Source organism: Pundamilia nyererei, unplaced genomic scaffold (genome assembly GCF_000239375.1).
Source record: "Pundamilia nyererei isolate P.nyererei 1_Seehausen unplaced genomic scaffold, PunNye1.0 scaffold00027, whole genome shotgun sequence".
NCBI classification, from domain to species: Eukaryota; Metazoa; Chordata; class Actinopteri; order Cichliformes; family Cichlidae; genus Pundamilia; species Pundamilia nyererei.
Genome location: NW_005187428.1, coordinates 2,876,445 through 2,898,987, shown reverse-complemented (window position 1 = coordinate 2,898,987; position 22,543 = coordinate 2,876,445). Strand labels below are relative to the sequence as shown.

The window sequence follows — 22,543 nt, the reverse complement described above, 5'->3', positions numbered from 1 at the left end:
CGTGTGCGAAAGCAGTCATGTCAGAGATGGGAGATGCTAGCATTTGAACATAGGTGCAAACCAGCAGCCTTCATATGTTAGCATGCATAAACCTGTGACCATGATAAACATTAGCACAAAGCACCACTGTGTTTCATAGAGCTGTCAGCTGGTTCAGTATGCTTCATCTTATGTTATGACATAAAAAAAGATGGAGAGCTGTCCTAGAGTCGTTTTTAAGAATATCCTGATACACAAAGTGATTTTGTCCTCTATAAAGGAACTAGCAGCTGATGCACTGTTGCCTTGATTAAAACATTTAAGCATTAGAACAGCTGGCTCAGCACTTTAGCAGTCTATCCACAGCATTCATAAGCATGCGGCTGCATCTGATGTGACAGGGGCAACTTCCTACAGCATAACAGTTCTGATACTAAAGATCAAAGTTGCCATCAATTTCCAAAGAGACACGTAGAGATGCGTGATCGGAGCCAATTAGCAGTTGTTTCTTGCCTCTGAGATTATCAGGGAGAGGGAGCACTGTAAAGTACAAAGCACCATCATGTGTCAAGTGGATCTGTACATCAATAAATATGGGCCTTCCTGGCTGAATAATGAGGGAGAATTTGTAGTTTTTGCTGTTCAGGGAATCCTAAAGGTTATCGGCAAACATTTATAACAGAGGCAATAACTTTGTGTGTGTGTGGGTGAGTGGGGGAGGGGGTGTCGAGGAGGAGATGAGCCACTGCTATCTGCTTGACATTTCAGTCGGTATGGGTATTTGAACTGCTGGTTGGCTCTGACAAATGCCATGGCTGTCACAGGCTCAGTTTTAATTACACCTGACTGGGTCTTTCAGGGGCTCAGGGATGAACTTAATTAGCTAGCAAGCACTTGGCTAGTTCTGGCACTGGTTGGTACAACCTACGCAGCTTCTTCTCTGGCTTTCCGTTGGCATTTTAATGGTCTTGGTCTATACAGGCTGGGAGAATTAACAAGCGAGAAGAGAGCAAATGGAGTCGAGGAAAAATGGAGTGAGTCTGATTTTCAACACCAAGTTAAATTTAATGTATGCTAGGTGTATAAATGGAGAGCTTTTAAGTGCCACTCGATATATTAAAAATTAAACTGCACTGACCATAGAGTACAAGCTAAAATCACCCAATGGGATACACCTTGGCATTATAAAACAGTATGTTCAGTAAATTCCATTAGGGGGGCTTTCCTAAGCCGTGTGTACTCTGGAAAATGGGAAGGTCAAGTCAGAAGTTTACCCCTTTTTTCATATGTTGCTCATGTAGCCTTGAATTCACCAGACAATCCCCATCATTATTTTGGGATGGATGCTAACATGGACTGCACTGGGAAAGTCGACCAATCCAGCTGCCTCAGACATGAAACCTTTGCATAATTTCAGTAAGAAAGCTCTATATAATAGCTTGCAAAAATATGTTGTGTGGTTTCAGTGTTCCCATAATTCTGGGACAGTGTCTACTTCTTCCTCTTTCACCTGCTCCCTTTAGAGGTCACCACAGTTGGTCTGCCTGAAGCAATGTGTTAAGTACATCTTGTCACCTTCCCTTTCTGTCACAAATCACCACTGACAGGTGTCTCCATTAACTCCATGCTGCCTGCACTCTCTGTCATTGCATTGGCCATGTATATGAACTTGCCTGCCTTCAGTTTTACAACCTGTCTCCTGCTCATTCACTCACATGTGTTTTGTCTTGCTTCTCCTGACTTTCATTCTTCCTTTCTCCAGGGCATACCTCCACCTCTCTTCCACCTGCTCCCTCCTCTCACTACAGGTAACAATGTCATCTGCAAAATGTCTGTGAAGGTTCTCCTTCATCCAGGTCAACGTAGTCTTCTTTCCAAGCTCCTTAGAGCAGCGGTCCCCAATCCCCGGGCCTCAGACCGGTACCGGTCCGTGAGTCGTTTGGTACCGGGCCGCGAGAGTTGAGGCTCAGGTGTGAAATGTATGGTTTTCAGGGTTTTTATCGGTTTTCAGTGTTATTTTGTTATCGTTTACTCTGTTTTCCTGGGTCTTTTCACGTGTGTTATGAATAAATCTTTTTTTCGGTACCGGTACTAGTTTTATTTTGTTGCATTTATCCGCGACACCTTAAAGGCCGGTCCGTGAAAATATTGTCGGGCATAAACCGGTCCGTGGCGCAAAAAAGGTTGGGGACCGCTGACTTAGACAATGTCATCTGCTAGCATCATAGTCCACAGATACTCCCGCCTGACGTCATCTGTCATCATGTCCATCAATAAGCGCAAACTAGAAGGGGGTGAGACCCTGATGTAAATCCACCCCGACTTAGAACTGATCTGTCAGTTCTACTACACAGCTCCCAACTGTCGCTGTCCTCATACATGTCCAGCACCACCTTCACATTCTTCTCTCCAACTCCTGGCTTCCTCATGTAGTACCACAGTTCCTCTCCACAGATCCTCACATGCTTTCTCAAGATCCACGACGACACTCCTTCTGAACTTCTGTCTGTGTAAATTAATTGTATTTCACTCATGGAATAGTTTACTTTAAAAAAAAAAAAAAATCAACAAGACTTCTCATATTTTTACCAGTTTCTTAAAATGGTTCTCAGTTAAATGAAAACAAAGTACAAACAAGTATTCGGGCAATATGGTATTCATGACACTTCAATTTCATCTATAGCACATGACAGATTGAGATAATGTAGACACCAGAGTATCCCAGTAGCTCTCCCTGTGTGTATGACAAGGCCATAGCGATGATTAAGTGGTTGGCACATTTTAATGAACACAAAGCCATTCAAGTGGAAGCAGATTTTAATTGAAATCTCCTTCTGTTTAATAACTTACCTTATTCACTGAGTCATGTTTCAGGAGATATAGAAGGTGAATGTGTGCTGAGTGAACAAGTAATTCTGTTTCACTTCACAAGGCTGCTCCGTGCCCTGGGGGGGGGGCTTGCTGTACTTTCTGTCACAGTTCACTTTTCCTGCTTGCACCATTTCCCAACAACATCCTCCTCTCTTCTTTATACACTTCCATGCACAATTATCACACAGAAATTGGACAATTCATTAGTATTATGTCAAGATTATGTTAGCAGTGTGTTAAGGTTCAGTGTTGTTCACCAGCATTTTTGTTTTTGGAAGTTTTTGGCACCAACTAAATTCAAATTTTCTTAATGAAAAAAAAAAAACACAGTCCAGTGCAAAGTTATATAAAAACCCAATAATTTATTATCATTTCTTTTGCAAAGATCACCATTATAACACATTTTACCTGGCTACAAATGTTCCACCTACGCTTTACTTCAGACCATCAGACATCGACTTAAAACGTTACAGGACTTGGTTTTCAAAAATTTCAAATTTACAATACTTCACTTAAAAAGTATTCATTTGGATGGAGTTTACTATACACGTAACTGGACTATAAGACTTTTGATAAATGGCAACCCGTTTATCTCACCAGTTCTAAAATGCTGTGTTCTGAGTCCTGCTCAGTGGCAATCATCCTAACACCACTTTGATCTAACTGCAAATATGAATCAGAACTATTATACAATATATATGAATGTTTCCAGTTGTCAAAAACTCAAATCATACAATGTATGAATAAGTCTGAACAAAATATCTCTGTTGCAAAGATACACAGACAGTTTTGCGGTTGAAATCAAGTCGCCACAGAACTGGCAACTTGATCGCCGTTGATTCGTGTCTGGTTGTTAAGGCTATGCTGAGTTAAGGTGTATGTGGGAGAGTAAAAAGTACTGATATGTAAAAGCTATGGGAAGGTTCATCTGTTGTCATACATGTAGAAAATAAACCCACAAAATAAAACTGAATACAAAAATTTTACCCAAAGCTGCCAAACCAGACAAACAAAGCATATCAGGACATTTTTTTAAAATGTCCTCTTTACTAATGAATCAAAAGTATTTAAAAGTTTTAAGACATGTGATTCTGTGTCCAAAACTGTATTTCCCCACTAAACTGTTAGTGCAGCAGCTTTGATTTGTTCCCAATTTGTAGCTTTGTTGTTGAGGTTATAGAAACAACACGTGCTTTGCTGTAAAATGAGGTATCCAACTTTTTTAAAGATGTTTTTGCAAATTGCTGATAACAATTCAATTCAACGTGCAGCGCCAAATCTTTACCCCCTCCCACCTCCTCGTTTCCATGGGAATTGTCTTTAAAATTCAGGACAATGAGGAGTAACTATGTCCACGTCTCCTTTGCTTTGAATAGGAGACAAAGACTGCATACGTATACGTTAGTTTGTATTTATTTAAAAAAGTAAAAAGCAAATGACCGGCTGATGCTCCATTGGTAAGTGTGCATATTACATAAAAGAAGAAAAAGTCTCTTAGAACTGTCTTGAGTTAAGTGGTTACAACATAAATATGAAAATAGAATTGAAAAGATAAACATGTTTCGCGTAAAATAACAAAATAATTGTATTGTCATTGTATCATAGAAAAAATGCTTTTTCCCACAGAGTGATGTGAAAAAACAATCTTGGAAAAACATCAAAATGTCATGATGCCGCTGATAAATTCTTTACAAAATGCTTTTTTTGGGTTACAAAGTGTGAAAAATATTCCTATTGTCCATGTAAAAATGCCACATTTAACGAGGCAAGTATGTCGTACCACATGGGGTAGAATGTGTGTGTTTCTTTTGTTTTTTTATACAGTAGTGACTGAAAGGAAGGCATTGTGTACCTTAGCTCCCTCTGGGGCCTTGGTACCATGAGTCATCAGCTCCTGGATTGTCATCCAGTTATCCAAGATCTTCTTGTTGCGTTTCTTCATCATCTTCTTGTGGCTGAGCTCTATGATGCTGACTTCCTTTCGACCCTCACTGCTGCTCTGAGGGTTCTCCCTCAAGCTCTCCAGCCGACTGCGCTGCATGAACTCTCGCCTCTTCCGCTGTTCTTTCGCTCTGACGAGGTGCTGCTTTCTTTCCTCTTTACTCCAGTACCTCCCCATCTTCATTTCACTCATTGCGTCGTCATCTGTCGTCATTCCCCCGCTGCGTTCCTCTTTAATCTTTAGGGCTCGCTCCTTCAGGATCTTGTCTCTCACAGGCCTCTTGGTGATGTAGCGGGTACCGTCACTACGGATCTTGACCTTCCACTCCATCTTGGGCTCTGTAATGGGCCTCTGAGGCTCTTTACAGACGCTAAGTAGACTGAGCTGGCTCTGAGCGTACTCTACAGCTGAGCGCTGTTGTATCAGCTGCATGTAGCTCTGGTAGTGGCGGGCGTGAGCTGGGATGTTGGTCTGCCTCTGCTGGGAACTGTGAGAAGGTGAGAAGTATGGATTTCGGGAAGCGCTTTGGTTTAGTTTCCCTCTGCTCTCTTCCTCAGCCTGAGGTGTTTGGTCTGACTCAGAAGGATTGCTGTGGTCAGGGCTGCTGCTCTTACCCAGGACTGGAGCGCGGCACGCTGGGATGGGGCTCAGGCTAAGAGAATGACCAGCAGCGAGGCCGCTGCAGAGGTTCCTCTGGTTTGTAAGACTAACCATTCTCTGGAGTGAGTGCTCCGGGGAGCGGTCCATTGCCAGAGGGGTGCTGCGTGAACTCTCTGCTGTGTTGTAGGCACTGGAGCTGTCCTTGTCCGATTTCTCTAGCCTCTCGTTAATGTCGGCCAGCTTACCCTTTGAGGGCTCACCGCGGTGAAAGCTTTGGATTTTGGTGGAGGGTGTAGAATGGCCCACTGAGGGAGACTGCTGACCCTTACGAAGTTTGTGGGCCTGCATGATGTTCTGACATTCAAGCTCGATGCTGCGCAGTTCCTCATTGAGCATACGCAGCTCGTGCTGTACCCCCGCCTGCTCCCCCATGCTGCACTCAATAGTGCTCCGGCGGCTGTAGAACAGGTCGTACTCGCCGCTGTTGCGTATTTGACATTTCAGTTCCAAGAGCTGCTGGAAGCGATCACCTTCTGCTTCATCCTCATCCTCATCCGTTTTGTCGTCTAGCCGCATGGAGCTGGTGGTAGAGTGCGTGTCCCGACTGTCTTTCAGGCACTGGGACAGACGTTTCTGGATATGTGCCATGACATTATGCTGCGAGTTCCCCATCCTGTCCTTTATGCTCAGTACATTGTCCTTATGATGAGGGAGTGTGGAACAAGTGGGCTTATCATCCTCTGTTCTCTGAAATAAGTTGAAGAGAATCAGCGTGAATTACTTCTAGATAGATAACAACTATGGGATATGCAGCTGTGTACAACATAAACATGCGTTGTACATGAATGTGCAACAGCTACGCTCTTTTTGAAAGCAAGGTAATTAAACCTAAATGTACAGACTTTCTGTTTGGTAATACAGAAACATGCTTATTCTGAATTTATTCTCTGATTTAATCATGGAGCGAGGGGGAAAAAAAACAACAACAAAAAGTCACAAGAACTTTTTAAGAGTTCAAGAAGTGCATCCCTCTTCTGCATTCCCCTGAAGGAATACATATGTTGTTGTGCATAACTCTGTTAACCAGCTCTGTTACTTCAGGGATTGTCTCCTCTCTGCCATGTCTTTGAAGTCCCATTTATATGGATTTTTGAGGTATGCTATCCTCTCAGCAAAACAGAATTTTAAATCACGGTTACTAATGTTTGGAATTTAAATGGTTCAACGGTCCCCCTCCATAAATATTCATAATCGGAATTTAACGCTCACATTTCACAGGGAGAAGCTTGTTTTGACTCGGTTTTGCAAAGAAAGTTGATGAACAGTTTGTCTTATGATAGAAATGGCATCAAAGATAATATTGGCTGTGTATAATGATCTGTCGCAATGAGCTGTCCTTTTTTTTCTCCTTGCTGAGTTTTAGAAGCTTCGTTATACTGAACAGTGCAAACAAAGAGCTTCAGAATTTCTTACATGGAGATAAGCTTTTTCATTCACTTGCTCATTACTGGCAGGGTCAATATGTCTCGATGCTGTCTGACCTGTTCATTCTCCTGTTCCTCTTGTAAGGCAGCTAATTCCATTTCCTCTCTTTGCTGCTCCTCCAACATTTCCATCTTCAGTTGCTCCAGGAACTCACTATGTTCATCATCCAGCCAGGCTTCTTCCAGCTATAGGTGAAGGAAAGGGTTTAGGCTAGTGGCTTAGTGACATTTTTGTTATCCTTTTTGGGTAATAACAAGCGTCATGATTCACATTTGACAGATATACAGTCCTCATCTTTTAAACATGGACTCTAATCGTAGAATCAGAACCACGTAACTTGATGGCCACCACTTTTAACCTGTTAGGCCGTATCATCCACATCATCCATCATCTGTTTGTACATCTGATGCAAACCAAATGGTATCCATATCTGATGACTTCAGATTTACTACTAAAATGCATTTAATTAAAGTGCCTAGTATTGCTTCCAGTTCCTCTGCACTGCGGCAGAGTCCTTCCACTTAGTTTGTCATCGGCCCTGGGCCTGAACTCACTCCACATTAGCATGCCATTAGCTTTTATGGCTTACCGTTGGAAGTCAATTACAGTGGAGCTACATAAAAATAAAACATGATGAGGTCTCAGTCGTGGCTTGCAGTAGGAGTGGTTACATGTGGTGGGAGGGCGTTGGTGGCTACACCAAACTGCTGAGGTCTTCTTTGAGCAAATACACAGTACAGTACAGTAAAAGCCTGAATTTGAAACCATACAGGTTATGTAAACTGTAGATTATGTCCAGACAGTTCAAAAGCAGCTGGGTTATCTTAGCTCCACGGTTGTTCTTTTGTAAGTCTTTGTCACTTCAAACTTAGTTTCTTTTCTTTTCCAAAGACAAGTCGAGGAAATTTGTTTTTACTATTTGACTTCAGTGCATAATAAGTCAGTGTGAGTTGAATGTGTGATTATTTCTCACCTGCATCTCAGGTCTGGCAACCAGCAGTATGATGTTCCTGCACTCGTCACTGGAGAGTGCAGCCATGGCTTCCTCCCTGTCCTGTACATCCTGGCCATTAATCTGAAGACGACAAACACGATTAAGACCATATTAGGTGAAACACAAACAAGCAAAAATTTCAACACAGGCACGAACACACAGGTTCATCGCTCTAATGCAAATGCCCTTAAGAAAAACAAAATGCCACACTGAAACACATTGGACAGTAGTGCCCTTTTCCTGGGCAAATTGTCAACCCTCTCTGTAATAAATCTGGACCCAGCAGCGATTATGAATGAGACACCGGCCGTGGGCTGACGGAGGTGTTGTGTCCACCAAAGCATCCAGCAGCATACATACATCTAGCCGTACAATTAACTGGCCACTGACAGGTGGCGTCCATCTTTTTGCAGGCAGAGTAATGGCCCTGTCACTAGTGGATAATAGTGCCAGAGTACCCGTCTGCCTCACAAACCTACGCACACCGCTTCCCTTTGTTCAAATCAGCCACACAACATGTACTGTTGAGACAATTAGACCAGTAGCACTCATGGATCCACTTCACATAGCTATTATAGGCTAGGCAGACTATTTCCGTCTCTCTCTTTCCCTCCCAAGATGGTCAAATATATATAAAAGAAACAGAGTCTGTACAACTTTCACTCACTTAGACAAGCTTTCTTATAATTTCTGTATAAAGTCTTCGGCTCTCCAGGCATCTTGAAGGAGTTTTAAAGCTCTTCTTTGGATGTTGACTGCCTTTTGTTTTATGCTTTGTTAAGATGATCCCACAGTGTCTCAATTATGCTGAGGTGGGGGATCTGAAGAGGCAAATTCACGACTAGAACAACAGTGTGTTTTTTCTGTCCAGATATAGTTTTACTGCATTGGCAGCGTGTTTGGAATCACTGGCATCATTCCAAAAGACCGGTTGCTACTGATTTTCAGTTTACTTGTTCTGGAATTTGGTAAAGCCTCAGTCTTTTCTCCCTGTTTCCCATCTTTAACAATGGCTTCTTGACAGCCACCCTTCCACTGAGACCATTTCTGATGAGGCTTTAGCAAACAGTAGTTGGCTCAACCGGCACATCTCTTAGGTCCTTTGTCGGGTCTTTAATTAATTTTTTCTGTTTCTCTAAAGAACACGACTTTCAGAAACTGTTTATCTGCTGTAGATCATTATTTTTAGCTCTCTCATTTCTTCTTTTGTCCCATATTTTTACATGTATTTAAGGAAACGCCACCATGCTGAGATATGCTAAGTTTTTGGCTAACAGGTAAGAATGACCATGTAGCTGCAAAAATATTACTGTGTACTGTGCATTTAGTTATACATTCAACAAAGAAATTGGAACAAAAAGATGAAAATCCAAATTAAAATAGGTTCTTTGATAAGTTGTCTGCTATGTGCGGATACAACAGTTACTGTTTTATGCTGCTATAATATGCCCAGCGATGTCAGGAGAGAAATTTCAGGGGTGAAAATGAGTGAAAAAGCAGTCAATGTCCAAAGAAAAACTTTGAAAGATCTTGAGAAAGTGTAAAGAACTATTGCTCAAGACCACTTTAAAAAAGTAGCAAAATATGTATATTGGAAGCATGTTTTTTTTGCCTGGTGTTCAAGACAGACAAGTGAAAAAAAGATGAAATTGTCTCTATACAAGGGTGCAGGTTTAACTCTCTGGGATGAGCAGCTAATCCATAAAGCTAATGCAGAGCCCTGGGTTCCATCTGTTCCATCACAATAAAGGGAAGACAGCCCCAAAATTGCTTCCATACAGACACAGATTATTGGTAAAACATACAAGTCCAAAATTCTGGAGGTGGTATCTCAGATGTTTTCAGTTTGTTTTATGGCAACCATGAATCCATTAACACTGGCTTAACAAGCTATTATGAAGCTATTATGGTGACAAACACTGTAATCGCCTACCTATCCCACAGAAACAACACGATCCAACCCAGAGCTCTAACAAACGTCGGTCCTTGTCAGTAGCCATTCCAAATCTCAAGCCTGGATATCTAGCTAGGGGCTAATAGCAGTTACTGCCTCTCAGCTATCCCACAGGAGGCAGCAGCACAGTGTCACTCCCAACCAGAACTCTTAAAAAACCCTGCTGGTGCTGAGTCGGTAACTAAAACAGCCAGGGGGACATTTCTCCCTCTTTAACAGTCACAGCGGGTGCAAGTTCCCCCTTTAATGTGCTGCCATTAAAAATGAATGGGCTCTCTTGCTGGGAGACAGTGGTTGAGTGTGACAAAATAGAAGAAGAATTTTATTTTGAACCTAATAAAAGCCAGTGTGGAGGTGACCAGCGAGTGCTTTACTGCACCTGTAAAATGCGATCCCCCTCCCGGATTCGTCCATCTCTGGCAGCGATGCTGTTTGGACTTATCTGTGAAGGTGGAGAAGGCACAAAATTATACATGAAACACTTTCAATCTTCATTCGAGAGAGTCTAGATGTGGCTGGAAGTATTGTGTGATAGCTGTCCAGACCATTCCCGACCATTTGATGTGTTCCTTTTATTGTTTCCTGAAAGCCTGAGGAAGAAGCTAAATCATCACCTTTATCATCCAAGACATCGATTGCACCTGCCTCAGTTATTATTTTTTTGACAACTTGATAAAAAACAAGTCTCTGCATAAAGCATCTCCAGCCCGTAACTCAACTCCAGTACATCGTGCACCTGCTCCTCATGTAACTAATGCTAGTCAACAAGAGGGCAGAGCACTCTTTCATTGACCAATCAATCGGCATCTGGGGCCATTCGTTTCACTTTTTCCTATCAGATAAGATCTCGGCAGACAAGGAGGTGTTCAAGCACTCCATCTTCATGATAGTTCACTCCTACACAGAGGGCCGCTCATTAGACTGGGACAGAAGTCCCCAGGCAGGAATTAGTGAAGGGCTGGAGGAAAAAGAGGAAATTGAAGGTAATTTCTCAGCAGTCAAGGAGAGAACTTCAGATCGTGAATAACTTACAACCGTTTACGTGTTGAAGATGACATTGTTAGTGGCAAAACCGCTGTTTACAGAATGAGTTTCTTAGCTTTGCCTCTTAGCTTTATTCTTTTTTGTATGTTTGTTTCCTTTTTTAACTGTTTTTGAACTGCGAGAGGAAAAAGGGCAAGAGGCTCTGGCAGAGCAGTAAAGAAACAGCAGGTGAACTGAAAAGTCTAGAGAATCAGCCACATGTATTCACCCACTGTGCTATGAGACAGTAAAATGGAAAATGGCCATTCAACAATCTAAATTTGGAAAATTCTACTTGTTTTAAAATAACCTTGTATTCTTCCCCCACTCAACTCCCAGTGCAGCCAGCATACAGTGACATTCAGACACCTCATGTAAATGCAGTGCACTCCTCTTAGCCCTACTTTTTATAGAGTAAACACTTAAAGATGCTGCCAGGAGCCAGCGACCACAGTGATTTATATTCTACGCAGCTCTCAAAGAGAACACCTTGCATGGTCCAAGTCGACTTCAAACGAATTTGAAAGTTGAGGAGAGCGGAGAATGGCATTTTCTATGCTTCCAACAAGTGGGAGAAAAATAGTCTCTCTCTTTACATGTATGCCAGTGCCTGCTTGTTGTCAGCTGCACTGAGACTGGATGAACAACAAAGACAAGACCTGAAAGCACTTCTGTGTTTTTTTTTCTTCTTCCTCTTTTTTGTTGTTGTTTGCTGTCTTGGCATTCATTTTGTTTCTGGTGAACTGACAGTATGATCACGCACACACAGATCAATGCTAAGCTGTTCAGTAATGTCAGATTTGATAAAAAGAATTCAATTTTAAAACTTCACCAAATAAAGAAATTGTTGTTTCTTACATTGAAGATGAATATTAACTTTTGTGTGAGATTTTTCATTAGACATTTCATCAAAGTACTGATGAGGGAAGATACTTAATATTTAAGTGTTAGAATATGTATATACTGGAGTATGCTAGAAATATCATCTTTCAAATGGTTAGCAGCCCTAAATCTGGTTGCTGGATTAAAAATGGCTGTCAGGAAGAAGATACAGGATACATAGTGTCTCATTCATTACAGATTTTGGATCCTTACTCTCATCCGTCTGCTGTGTTGTATTGTCTTGACTACATGAACTAACACAACACAAGGGCCAGTAGAGTTTTTACTTGGCATGACTGAAAAGGTCCAATGACTACAATGCTGTTCCCTGTCAGCTTCTCTCTCTCAGTCTAGATTTGTGCAGCCTTTATCGCACTCACGGCATCCAAACGAGCTGTCGTCACCTTGGTTAATGTCATCGTCACCTGTGTCATCAGCTCGAAATGATAATTTTTTATGTTTGTGTTTACAGATGTCACCACATCAAAGAAAGATCTCCAGTCTCTTCTTCACACTGAGGAATGCAGATTGTTAAGTTAAACACTAAGTTATGATTGTGTTGAAACAGGACAAATTTGGATTGCTGCATCTCATATTCTGTCTGATTTTGCTAGCGTTGGCGACCTCGACACACCATCTGTAACCGTTTTGGACACAGAGGGTTAGCAGGCCGGATTGAAAGACTGATAGAGCACGCAGGTTAGAGGGGTGGCTGTGGAATACATGGCAGGTCTATCAGGCAGGAGACTGCAGTTCGTGACTTGTTTTAGAGCTTTGTGTCCTGAGCTCCGTTTTCCCTTCCCCTGCTGCTTAGCTTGAGACATCGAAAACTTCACGATTGGGGTGAGGAAACTGCCTTTGTTTAAAAATGACTGAAAAATGACACTTTGACAGCACATTTAAATTTGATCCCAGAGGGTACTTAAAAAGCATCCCAGTGTGACGAGTGGAAGCGAGACCCTTCCTACTACAGTCTATAAAATGGTTACATGTATATGACACACATGCCAAAGGACAGCTAGTGGGTATCTGTGAAACAAAAGGGCAGTAGTTGATGCCCAGAAATGAGCAGGTACTGATTCAGGGTTTTGTGTGATTGTGTACATGCCAGTGTCACAAAACCTTTGAGCTTAGTGACTAATGTATGAAATTATGTATTCACAGTACTCACACTCAAGGTAATTGTTTGCAGATGTCTCGTATGAACGTCTTTATGTTATTTAAGTGCGGGGCAAGTTATCTACTCACCTCGCTAACATAGATGGCCACATCTTCTTCTTCATCTGTCCTGTAGCACAGAGTTAGGCCCAGCTTCTCTTGGCTGTTGAGTCGACACAGTTCTACTTCCTAAGTGGAAAAGAACGGAAAAAAAGATCAAGAAGATGGAGTGATTTTACTAAAAGGTTTGGAGGGTCCGAGAGACAGACTCCTCTAACCTCTAACCTTTAAAGGAAGAAACACAAACTGAATGATGTAAATTCTAAACACTTAACGTAAAAGCACGAGCTTGGCAATGGCTACACAAACACAAAGAGGCTGTTCCACTGATGAGGTCCTTTAAGTTCAGCGCAAAATAAAACTATAAGATTTTTGAGTCTGGATTTCCAACTTTTCTGAGGTTTTTTAGTGTTTGATCATGAAAGACATTCTTGGCTCTGTGAGTTTGATCGGAGGGGCTTTGATAAATGTCAGAGGACTGAGTTTTTCTCTTTCAAGTCTCTGCTAAGTTATAAAATATTAGACTATAAATAAACTATATGCTAATGCCATCAGAAATACACACTTGCTACAGTACTAAACTACTCCTCCGTGTCCTGTGGGGAGAGATAAACAAACTATTGACTAACAAATCAGTGGTCTGCAAATTTCCCAGGAGGCTCTTGGATTATAGCGTGGTACCCTGGTGAATACATGAATTATTCGTCTTTAATAAACACTAGTGGAAAAAAAGTAAAAATCGCACAAGTTCCCCTCCTCGTTTTAGCTCCTCGTTTTGGTGGAGCTTCTTTTATTTTCTTCAGTTTCTAAACTCTTAAAACCACTTTGCACTCTGTTTCTTTTAGCCACTGTGCAGCCAAACACGGCGCAGCACAGGCCTACACTCCATCTTCAAATGCTCAAACATATCAAGGGTTTTGGAGGGAATCAAGTGTGAAATGGCCTCTCCTCCCAAGGTCTTCATTAGAGCAGCAAAACACTCTCAGCAGCAGGAACGAGGTGGTTGAGTGAAGGGGAGGATGGTGGGGGCCGAGAGAAATAAGGTGGCGGTGAGGATTCTGGTGGGGCTCAGAGGGGTCTCAGACAGAAACCGTGAGAGTCATTTCCTCTTTGACAAGGAGCAGGTTGGCTGGTTACACGTGTCAGATGTGGCGGACTTTCCAGAAGTGGATGGGTGGCTTTGGGGGAGGGGGGGTGGGTCTGGCCATGTTGGCATGAGATGAGGGAAAAAAGGGGGGGGAAAGGCCAATGGCTGCTGCTTCTGGCTACCCCTACTAAGCTGTTTTTGAGACCACACACACACACACACTTCCTCACATACACACAAACAGACCTTTAGGCTAAATTCCCATTTTTTCCTGCCCCACTGCCACTCATTTCTTCCCACACGCCCGTATCTCAGCTTGTCACACACACGGTGACAGATCATTGACGTGTTTTTGGACCAGCAACCTGCTGCTGCTGGGGTACACAATCCCGTAGACTCACACACACACACACAAGCAGTTCTCTGCGCACATCTTATGCTTACACCTACACATATTCTCAACAGAGCACACATTCGCACATGCAGAGACAAAGAGCTTAAGGAGATCTGCATCATCTGAGCTTTGTGATTTTTTTTTTCCAGCATCTCCATCTGAGTGGGAGTTTAGATCTTTAATTGAGTGCCTCAGAAGCTGTGGCGGCGCAAAATCCCGGCTGATGCGTTAGTAAACAACACAAAAGCAAGAAACTTTACCTGTAGATTACCTGAACAAAATAAACTGCAAAAATCAATCATTAGTTAAATTAAAAATGTTTCTAATGAGATATCATGCTATTGTTGGAGGAGATACTGTTACAGAAGCACGGCTCCAGAGGCAGTGGAGCAGTCATGGAGGTAATGGGGAGCCAAGGAGACAGTGCATATCTGGCATGCTAATATGATGTGTGAAATTGTGGGATATCTGTGGGAAATCACTAGCAGCGTCTCTGAGACATCTGCCTAAAAATAAACCACACAAATTAATTGCCGCGACTGAGGTGAAGCAGCAGCGTGAGCAGGTAATGCATCACCCCTATCTGGCTCCGTAAAACAAGCTTAAACTTACTTCTGACTAATTAATAGCTAGATATAGTGCTGCAAACCTGCGGCTAAATGATCAGAGAAAATAGATTGGCACCGTTACTACATGGTGGATGAGGCATCAAATCTGTGCGTGTCTAATGATGTGACCCCATTTTATTTATCAGATGTTCTTTTTTGCCTATTTGTTTTAAGAATATATTGTTTGGGAAAAAAACACCCACTCACTCTGAAGCTTCTGCAAAAGGAGGTTGACTCCTGAACCATCAAATGCATTCGGCAATCACTGCCTCTCTCTTCTCTTTTCATTTGTTTTTTTTCCTCTATTTTCCAGGCGAGCTCTCTGCCTCTCAGGAAGGAGATTGCAGCACGGGGACGAGGGCTGACAGTAAATTAATGACTGCGATGGCGTGATTAAGGAGAAGATTGCCACCAACCATCAAAGCACATTGGATGCTGTCATAATAATCGCACTTTTGATTACCAGTAATTGAAAAAGCAGCCAGAAATGTGCGGATGGCTACCGCTGGCAGGGAAATTGGGAGGACTATCTCTGTGCTTGGAGTACTTCATGTCTGCAGAACTCACCTGAGGTAATCACAGGAATGGTTACTAATATAGTTTTGCCCCCACAGGCATGCAGGAATTCTAGGAAACGTATGTTTTAGTGCACATTTTTTGACATAGAATCTCAATACAAGATGGGTGTTAGCCACCATGATGGCACCAACCGGTTTGTGATGTTAGAGCCTTATTTTACAACCGTAAATGAAAGGAAACTTTTAGCAATGGCAAACGGCCTGTATTTGTATAGCGCTTTACACTACATTCAGTCATCGACCCATTCACACACTGGTGATGGCAAGCTACATTGTAGCCACAGCTGCCCTGGGGCGCACTGACAGAGTCGAGGCTGCCGGACACTGGCGCCACCACCAGTAGGCAACGGGTGAAGTGTCTTGCCCAAGGACACAACGACTGAGACTGTCGGAGCCGGGGCTCGAACCGGCAACCTTCCAAGACGAACACCCAACTCCTGAGCCACGATCGCATTGATGCGTAATGCTCGATGACTGGAGTCTCCATATTAGTCTGCAGCTGTAAAAGTTTGCTCTGCATGTGTGTGTCCAGCTGAGAAGTGATTTAAAAAAGGCAGCATTAAGATTTTAATACTTTTACAGCCATCGTTCAGCCCGACAAGGGGTGAGCACTTGTGAGCACGGAAAGTTGCAGGTGTTTGTTAAATGTTTCACTCGATACCTTTGGGTCAATGCAAGTTGAGGCGTTTAAGACAACTAGGGTGGATGACAAGGACTTTTTAAAAAAAAAATTTTTGCAACATATTCATACGAGCGTGTGTGTTTATACAACACCAACAGACCGCAATCAGATGAAGGATGCCTCTAAATACACAATTATATGCCATTACATGACCGGCTATAACCTGTAATGTGTAATGATGTCAGGTTATTTTGTGAGGTCAGAGAATTCAGCACTCGTGTTTTTATAACTTAACATGAACCATATAATAGAAGGTTTCCTGTGTCCTGTCCATATGTCCCCAGACCTGGATTAAATTACTAATCTGCTCTCTTGCTTTGTTAGGTACACATGCGCAACTGATTGTTAATGCCAATATCTCATTAAATCACATGGCAGCAACTCGGTGCATTTAAGCACGTAGACCTGCTGAAGTTCAAATAGAGCATCAGAGTGTGGAAGAAAGGTGATTTAAGTGACTTTGAATGTGGAATGGTTGTTGGTGCCTGATAGACTGGTTTGAGTATTTCAGAAACTGATAATTGAAAAATGTTGCCTGGGCTGACGAGTTTCAATTTCTGCTGCAAAATTTGGATGATGAGCTCAGAACTGTGTGTAAACAACACGAGAGCATGAATCCATCCTCCGGAGATGCTGGTGTTGGTGCATTGGTATCAGGATATTTTCTTGGCACACATTTGGCCTCTTAGTAGCAGTTGAGCATCATGCAAACACCTCAGCTTACCTGAGTATAATTGCTCACCATGTTTATCACTTTATGACTGTGTAACCGTCTTCTGATGGCTGCTTCTAGCAGGATAACACACCATGTCACAAAGCTCAAATAACCTCAATCTGGTTTCTTGAACATGACACCAAGTTCATCGTACTCAAACGCAATTATCCAACAGAACACCTGGTAAAATATTATTAGCACTGTGGATGTGTCACTGTGTGATTTTATCGTGTCAATATGGACCAAAGTCTCTGAGGAGTGTTTTCAGCACCATAATAAATTTGCACCAGACAGAATTAAGGCTGTTCTGAAACTAAAGAGTCCAACCTGGTACCAGCACGGTGTCCCTTACAAAGTGGGTAAACTATCAGTCGACATACAGTAAGTGGAACAACATCAGGGTAGTATAAAACCCCGCAAGCATTTAAAAAACAATAAAAAAAGAAAGTGGAAAGGCTGCAAAGCACACAGAGTATAATAGGATTTGCTAATAGCAATGAGGCGTAAAAAGATGCTTTCATACATTATATTTGTTCCGATTTGACACTCAAGCCTCTGCGATTCAAATGGGTGCACAAATCTCTTTAGGATGTGAAGAAACAGCTCAACCTCAGTGGGTGAAAACATTCAGAACAAATTCAATGAAACAAATAGGAGGAGGGAGGGGTGAGCAATCATCATACATCAGACCAGAGGAGCCCTCGCTGACTTTGTGCTCACACCTCAATGACTCGGAAATAAAGAATATTGGACCAAAGCGGTTAACAGACACAGTCTGTTTATCACTTCCTGTCCCTGAATCAGTGATTCTCTAATGTGCTAGAGATCATTAGCCTCCAAAGCATCACCTATCCTACTGTTTCCCTTACTTACACTTTGGGAAAGACGCATAAGCAAAGATTTTTTTTTTTCTTGCTAGCAGCTGCCACACACACCTCACTTTAATTGGGTTTGATCATACTCAGTCAAACAGCTCCCTCGGTTTCTCTTCCGGACACATGAAAACAACTTACAAATCTCAAGCAAGAACGGGTGCACTTGGAAGTTTTCTACTTTATCTTGTCGCCTTTTGAGGGCAAAAGCTTTGGTCATTTTCAACAGAAGCGAGGACTGTGATGCGACTGATTATCTCGCACTACAGTGCCCCTGGGATTTGTCCTTAATAGATGAGCACAGGAGAAATGTGTTTGCAGGAATGTAGATGTACACTTCACACCTGTGCAGGGATCCTACTCGCATGCATACACTTTTGATAATAATCCCTTATAGCTAATATTGACCATTCCAGTTGCCACCGATATCAAGTATCAGTCTTACCTCATACTCAAACTCCTCTGTCCTGTCTCCATCAGCGGGTACAGGGGAGAGGTAGTCAGTCCCTTCGTAGTAATCCTGGTTCATTGTATGAAGGGAATGACAGCTGTCAAAAGGGATGGACAGGGAGCCAGGGAAACAGAAAGAGGTGGAGATTTTGGTGTAAGCAAGATGCTTTTCCTCAGTTTGACAGTGACAGGACTTAGTTGCTTTTGTCTTAGCTGAAATCTGAAGAAGAAAGGATTTGTCAAGAGCTTTCATTGGTGCTGGAGTGTTAATAACAGCATATCCACATACTGTAATTTGCTTCCTGCTCTTGACAGACAAAACCCCCCACACTGTAAAGTGTAATTCTATTATGCCTCCCTCAGTCACAGAACAAAACAGCATTGTGAGGGCCTAACGCAATGAGCAAGCTTTGGTGCCGCACAGGATAATCACAGTGGACAAAAACCTCAAAAAGACACTCTGTCGAACACGTTGAGTGATGTTTCCAGGGGCTGTCTGACTCCCAGATTACCCAGGACTGTAAAACTGTCTCAAAACAACCTTCCAGTGATAGAAAAAAAACAAAAACAGACTGGTAAATGTCAGAATGCTTGATGGCTCAATATTATTCATGTAACAACATTTGGCAGTGGGAGCAAAGAACACAATTACAAATTTACAATCTAGCCCCAAATATAAGATGCCAAAACCTTTGTTATAGCTATAAAACCTGCCGTATATTGGATTGTGCACCTGATCTCAGATGAAGAGAAGAAAATGTGAGTTTTATGGGTCACATTGATTACATTCAGACTTGGCCTGGGGCTGTGAGGATCGGGCATACATTCCTTTGTGTTGCCTAGCTTTTTTTATTAGCCCATTTGCTTTAATCACCTTGTAAACCTTCCATGAGGCAAAATAATACCCCAAGCAGCTCCAATTAAGGCCAGAAGTTCCTGTGAGGATTTCTATGGTGACACTGAGTATATATAGATATATATATCGTGCATGCAAGATACTTACCCAGACAGTTTTTTTTAAATAACATCTCCAATATTGACACACAGTTGCTTTAACTGACTGAATACTTACGCAAGCTTCCAATGACAAGAAATATACAACTCAAAATGTGTAGTGTTTTTGGAATTAATCGTCTACTGTACCAAACAATGGGGCAGTCTTAATTTCTCGGCTCTGTGCAATAAAGCTGCAGTGTTGCTCTCGCTCGTTCCCTCGAGGTGAAACCTAGATATTCTTTTATGCTAAACTTTTCTTGTGCACACTTTACTTCTCCTCTGAGATAAACACAACACATAACACATAAACTAAAATGCCAAAAGATGAAATAAGGAGCCATGTTTCCTTTGTTGTTTTCCAGCAAAACCTCTTGTTGATGCTTCAAACTCTGGAGATCTTTTAATGGATTGCTCTCACAAACAATAAAAAAAGGGAAAAAAAACCCCCAACTTGGCTTTGAAGTGATGTACAACCCAGCAAACGCTTGAGCTGTTGAGATACGATCAGACTCGCATCCACAAATTATACATAGTTACATTAGTTATATTTTCTCTAAATATAGAGAAATTTAACTCAAAATAGATTTAGTCTGTCTACTGAAAAAATAATCTCTGTTGACTTATTATTGCAGTTTTTCACCTGCCACCCAGCTACAACTATCCCCCTTGTAAATTTTTAAGTACACTGGTAGTTCAGATCCTCAAAGTCTAGAGGACGTTGTATCTATAACAACATTTATTTGTGGTCTTGGACTTTATCTGCCTAGTGATACATGTAGCACGCTTGGCTAATCAGAACCACTTGAAACTGTCCATAATTTGTCTTTTGTTTCTTTTTTTCCCCATTTCCTCGTATTTGTGAAGCAGGAAATGAATGGTTCTAAGACGCCCATTCAAACAAATCTCTATTTGTCAGAATAAACTGCGCGTCTGGTTAGGCAATTTATTTATAATAAACAGTCGTCCTTCAGACTTGTAATGCTAATCCTACAAACGCTGATATTTCTGCTTCATGGCTCAATGACATTGCTTATTTTCCCCCATCCTTAATTATTGTCAGCCTCAGCCAAAGTCAGACAAGGACACAACAACAAACTCTGTATCGCTATCTGCTGCAGCAAACCTAAAACTTCATAGTGGAGTAAATCTAAATAAAAAAAAAAAAAGAAAAATATCAAGAAATAATATAAAATCACTTGTTGCTATGCTCATAGTCTGTGAAAGCAGGGCTCCCGACCTTTTTAAGCTTTATATTTTCTGCATACCTGTCAGAAAGCAGGAAGGGACAGACGTCAGGCACAGGAGGGGTTGAAGGCCGGAGTTTTGCCAGCGCCATGATGTGTTCAAAGGTGATGTCAGTCTGAGTGCACACATCCACCACATGGATTTCCTGAGGGGGGCCATGGGGGCGCCCGCTGGGGGTCCGCCGGATGACCTGCACCACGACGGGGTCCTTGGCAGGGCGAAAGGCTTCCACAGTTTCTTCATGGCTGGACTTGGACAACTCTTTTCCATTCACCTGAGAATAAGAGTGAAAAATTGCATTCTTTTGTGCGCTTATTTTGACAACTTTTTGGCATAAAAATGTGTAAAGATACTATAAGCACAGGTATCATTTAAGTGGTTCTATAGTCCTGAATTTCGCATGTGAATACTGAGACTAAAAACCTGGGAAAAGTGACATAAGCTCAAAGCCTGCTGCATGCTCTACTCTAAGCAGTGCCCTTCACCTACACCAACGGAGTACTGTTTAGCAGTAAAAATGCACCACATGTTAAAAAACCCCTCAATCTTAATGCATTCTTCTAAACTTCTCTACCCAGTGTACTGACTCATTAAAGGTGGAGATGATGTCTTCTCAATATATGATCAAAAAGGCATCTTAATGAATATAACAGTGGAGAGCATGCACACAATCAGTGTGATGCAACATAATTAGGCTGTTAGATCAAAACCCAAACGGCCTCTGTCCACTCATTCCATCTTCAACCTCATCTCCCGAAAAAGAACTGGATTTTCTGGCAGACTGAAAACCATTTGCACTACAGCTGGAACATATAAAGAAAATCATTGCTTCATTTAGCACCAGTAATTTCTTTGCAGGAGAAACTCTGGCTGTGGAATACCCCAGAGAATGTGCTTTGGTATAAATGCTCAAGCCAGAGATTATAATTTAGATAACGGCAGAAAAGTAAGAGGGAAAATAAGGTAGACGCAGGATAATTACAGTTACTGTTGCATTTAAATGTGGCTTTGGAAGGGAGTATTTTGCTCACACTGCAAACTTAAATTAGTTAAAATGACAACTATGAAGTAAAAGAAGGCATTTATATTCACAAGCATCAGCTGTGGAAAGATACAGCGAGCCTGGGAAACTCAAAAGCGGCAGTGTTTCTGGGCCTGAATTACAAACTCTTTAAAATACAAAGTCGTGGCAGAAATAAACACACACACACACACACACACACACACACACACACACACACACACACACACTACTGACTGTAACAAAATGACCTAAATTCATAAGCAGCTGGTAGTTTTACAGCAACTGACTGTGTGCATGTACTGCCTCTAAACGAACATTAGAGACAAAGAACGCACCTGGGAAGTCCGACAGAGGAGGTTTATATTTATAAACCCAAAAATCCCACCACCAATTCTTTACTCCTGCGTTTGAATGAAATGACTCAATGTGCTTTTGTACTGACAGGACCACACAGCATTAACTGTGTGTAAAGCATGGATGTTTCCAAGTCCTCATAAATCCCATTTGAGCTATACGCAACTAGTTGGATTGGATTATAGAGGCAAGCAAATATTTGTCTTTTATTTTATTGTTATCATCACTTATTTGTAATTGACTTATTGGCTGATAGAAAAAGCCAGAACAAAGTCCCACGACTCAAAAGCTGACTACACCAAAAAGTATTCACCTTATATCATATTTCACAAGAGTTGGAACCTGAGATTTAAAGAAAAAAAATAAAAATAAGACAGTCGAAGTGCTGCGTAATCATCTTTAAAGTTTCGAACAGCTGAAACTATCCAGATAATGAAGACATATATCTAATATCTCGAGATACCCTAAGGAAAAATCCCTTAAGGGGACTCCACACTCAGTAACCGCTCCATTATGTGCACAAATGAGCAGAAAAGACTAAAGAAAAAAGAAGAAGAAGAAAGAAATATCCCCATTTGGCAACTCCCAAA

The 22,543-nt window shown here is 41.8% G+C and overlaps 1 protein-coding gene across 2 annotated transcripts in view; it reads right to left on the bottom strand.

The window, feature by feature from the left end:
- Positions 1 to 4,529: 4,529 nt before the first annotated feature.
- LOC102193744 (PDZ domain-containing RING finger protein 4) overlaps positions 4,530 to 22,543 on the bottom strand; it is a 111,191-nt gene continuing 93,177 nt past the window's right edge. For both annotated transcript variants that reach the window (XM_005728150.1, XM_005728151.1), the window contains 7 exons: positions 20,596 to 20,849; positions 18,330 to 18,432; positions 12,979 to 13,077; positions 10,205 to 10,267; positions 7,851 to 7,952; positions 6,934 to 7,062; positions 4,530 to 6,139 (listed from right to left, as the gene is read on the bottom strand). In XM_005728150.1, coding sequence (XP_005728207.1) covers positions 4,667 to 6,139; positions 6,934 to 7,062; positions 7,851 to 7,952; positions 10,205 to 10,267; positions 12,979 to 13,077; positions 18,330 to 18,432; positions 20,596 to 20,849 — 2,223 coding nt within the window. In that variant the 3' untranslated portion in view covers positions 4,530 to 4,666. The remainder of the gene's footprint in view (positions 6,140 to 6,933; positions 7,063 to 7,850; positions 7,953 to 10,204; positions 10,268 to 12,978; positions 13,078 to 18,329; positions 18,433 to 20,595; positions 20,850 to 22,543) is intronic.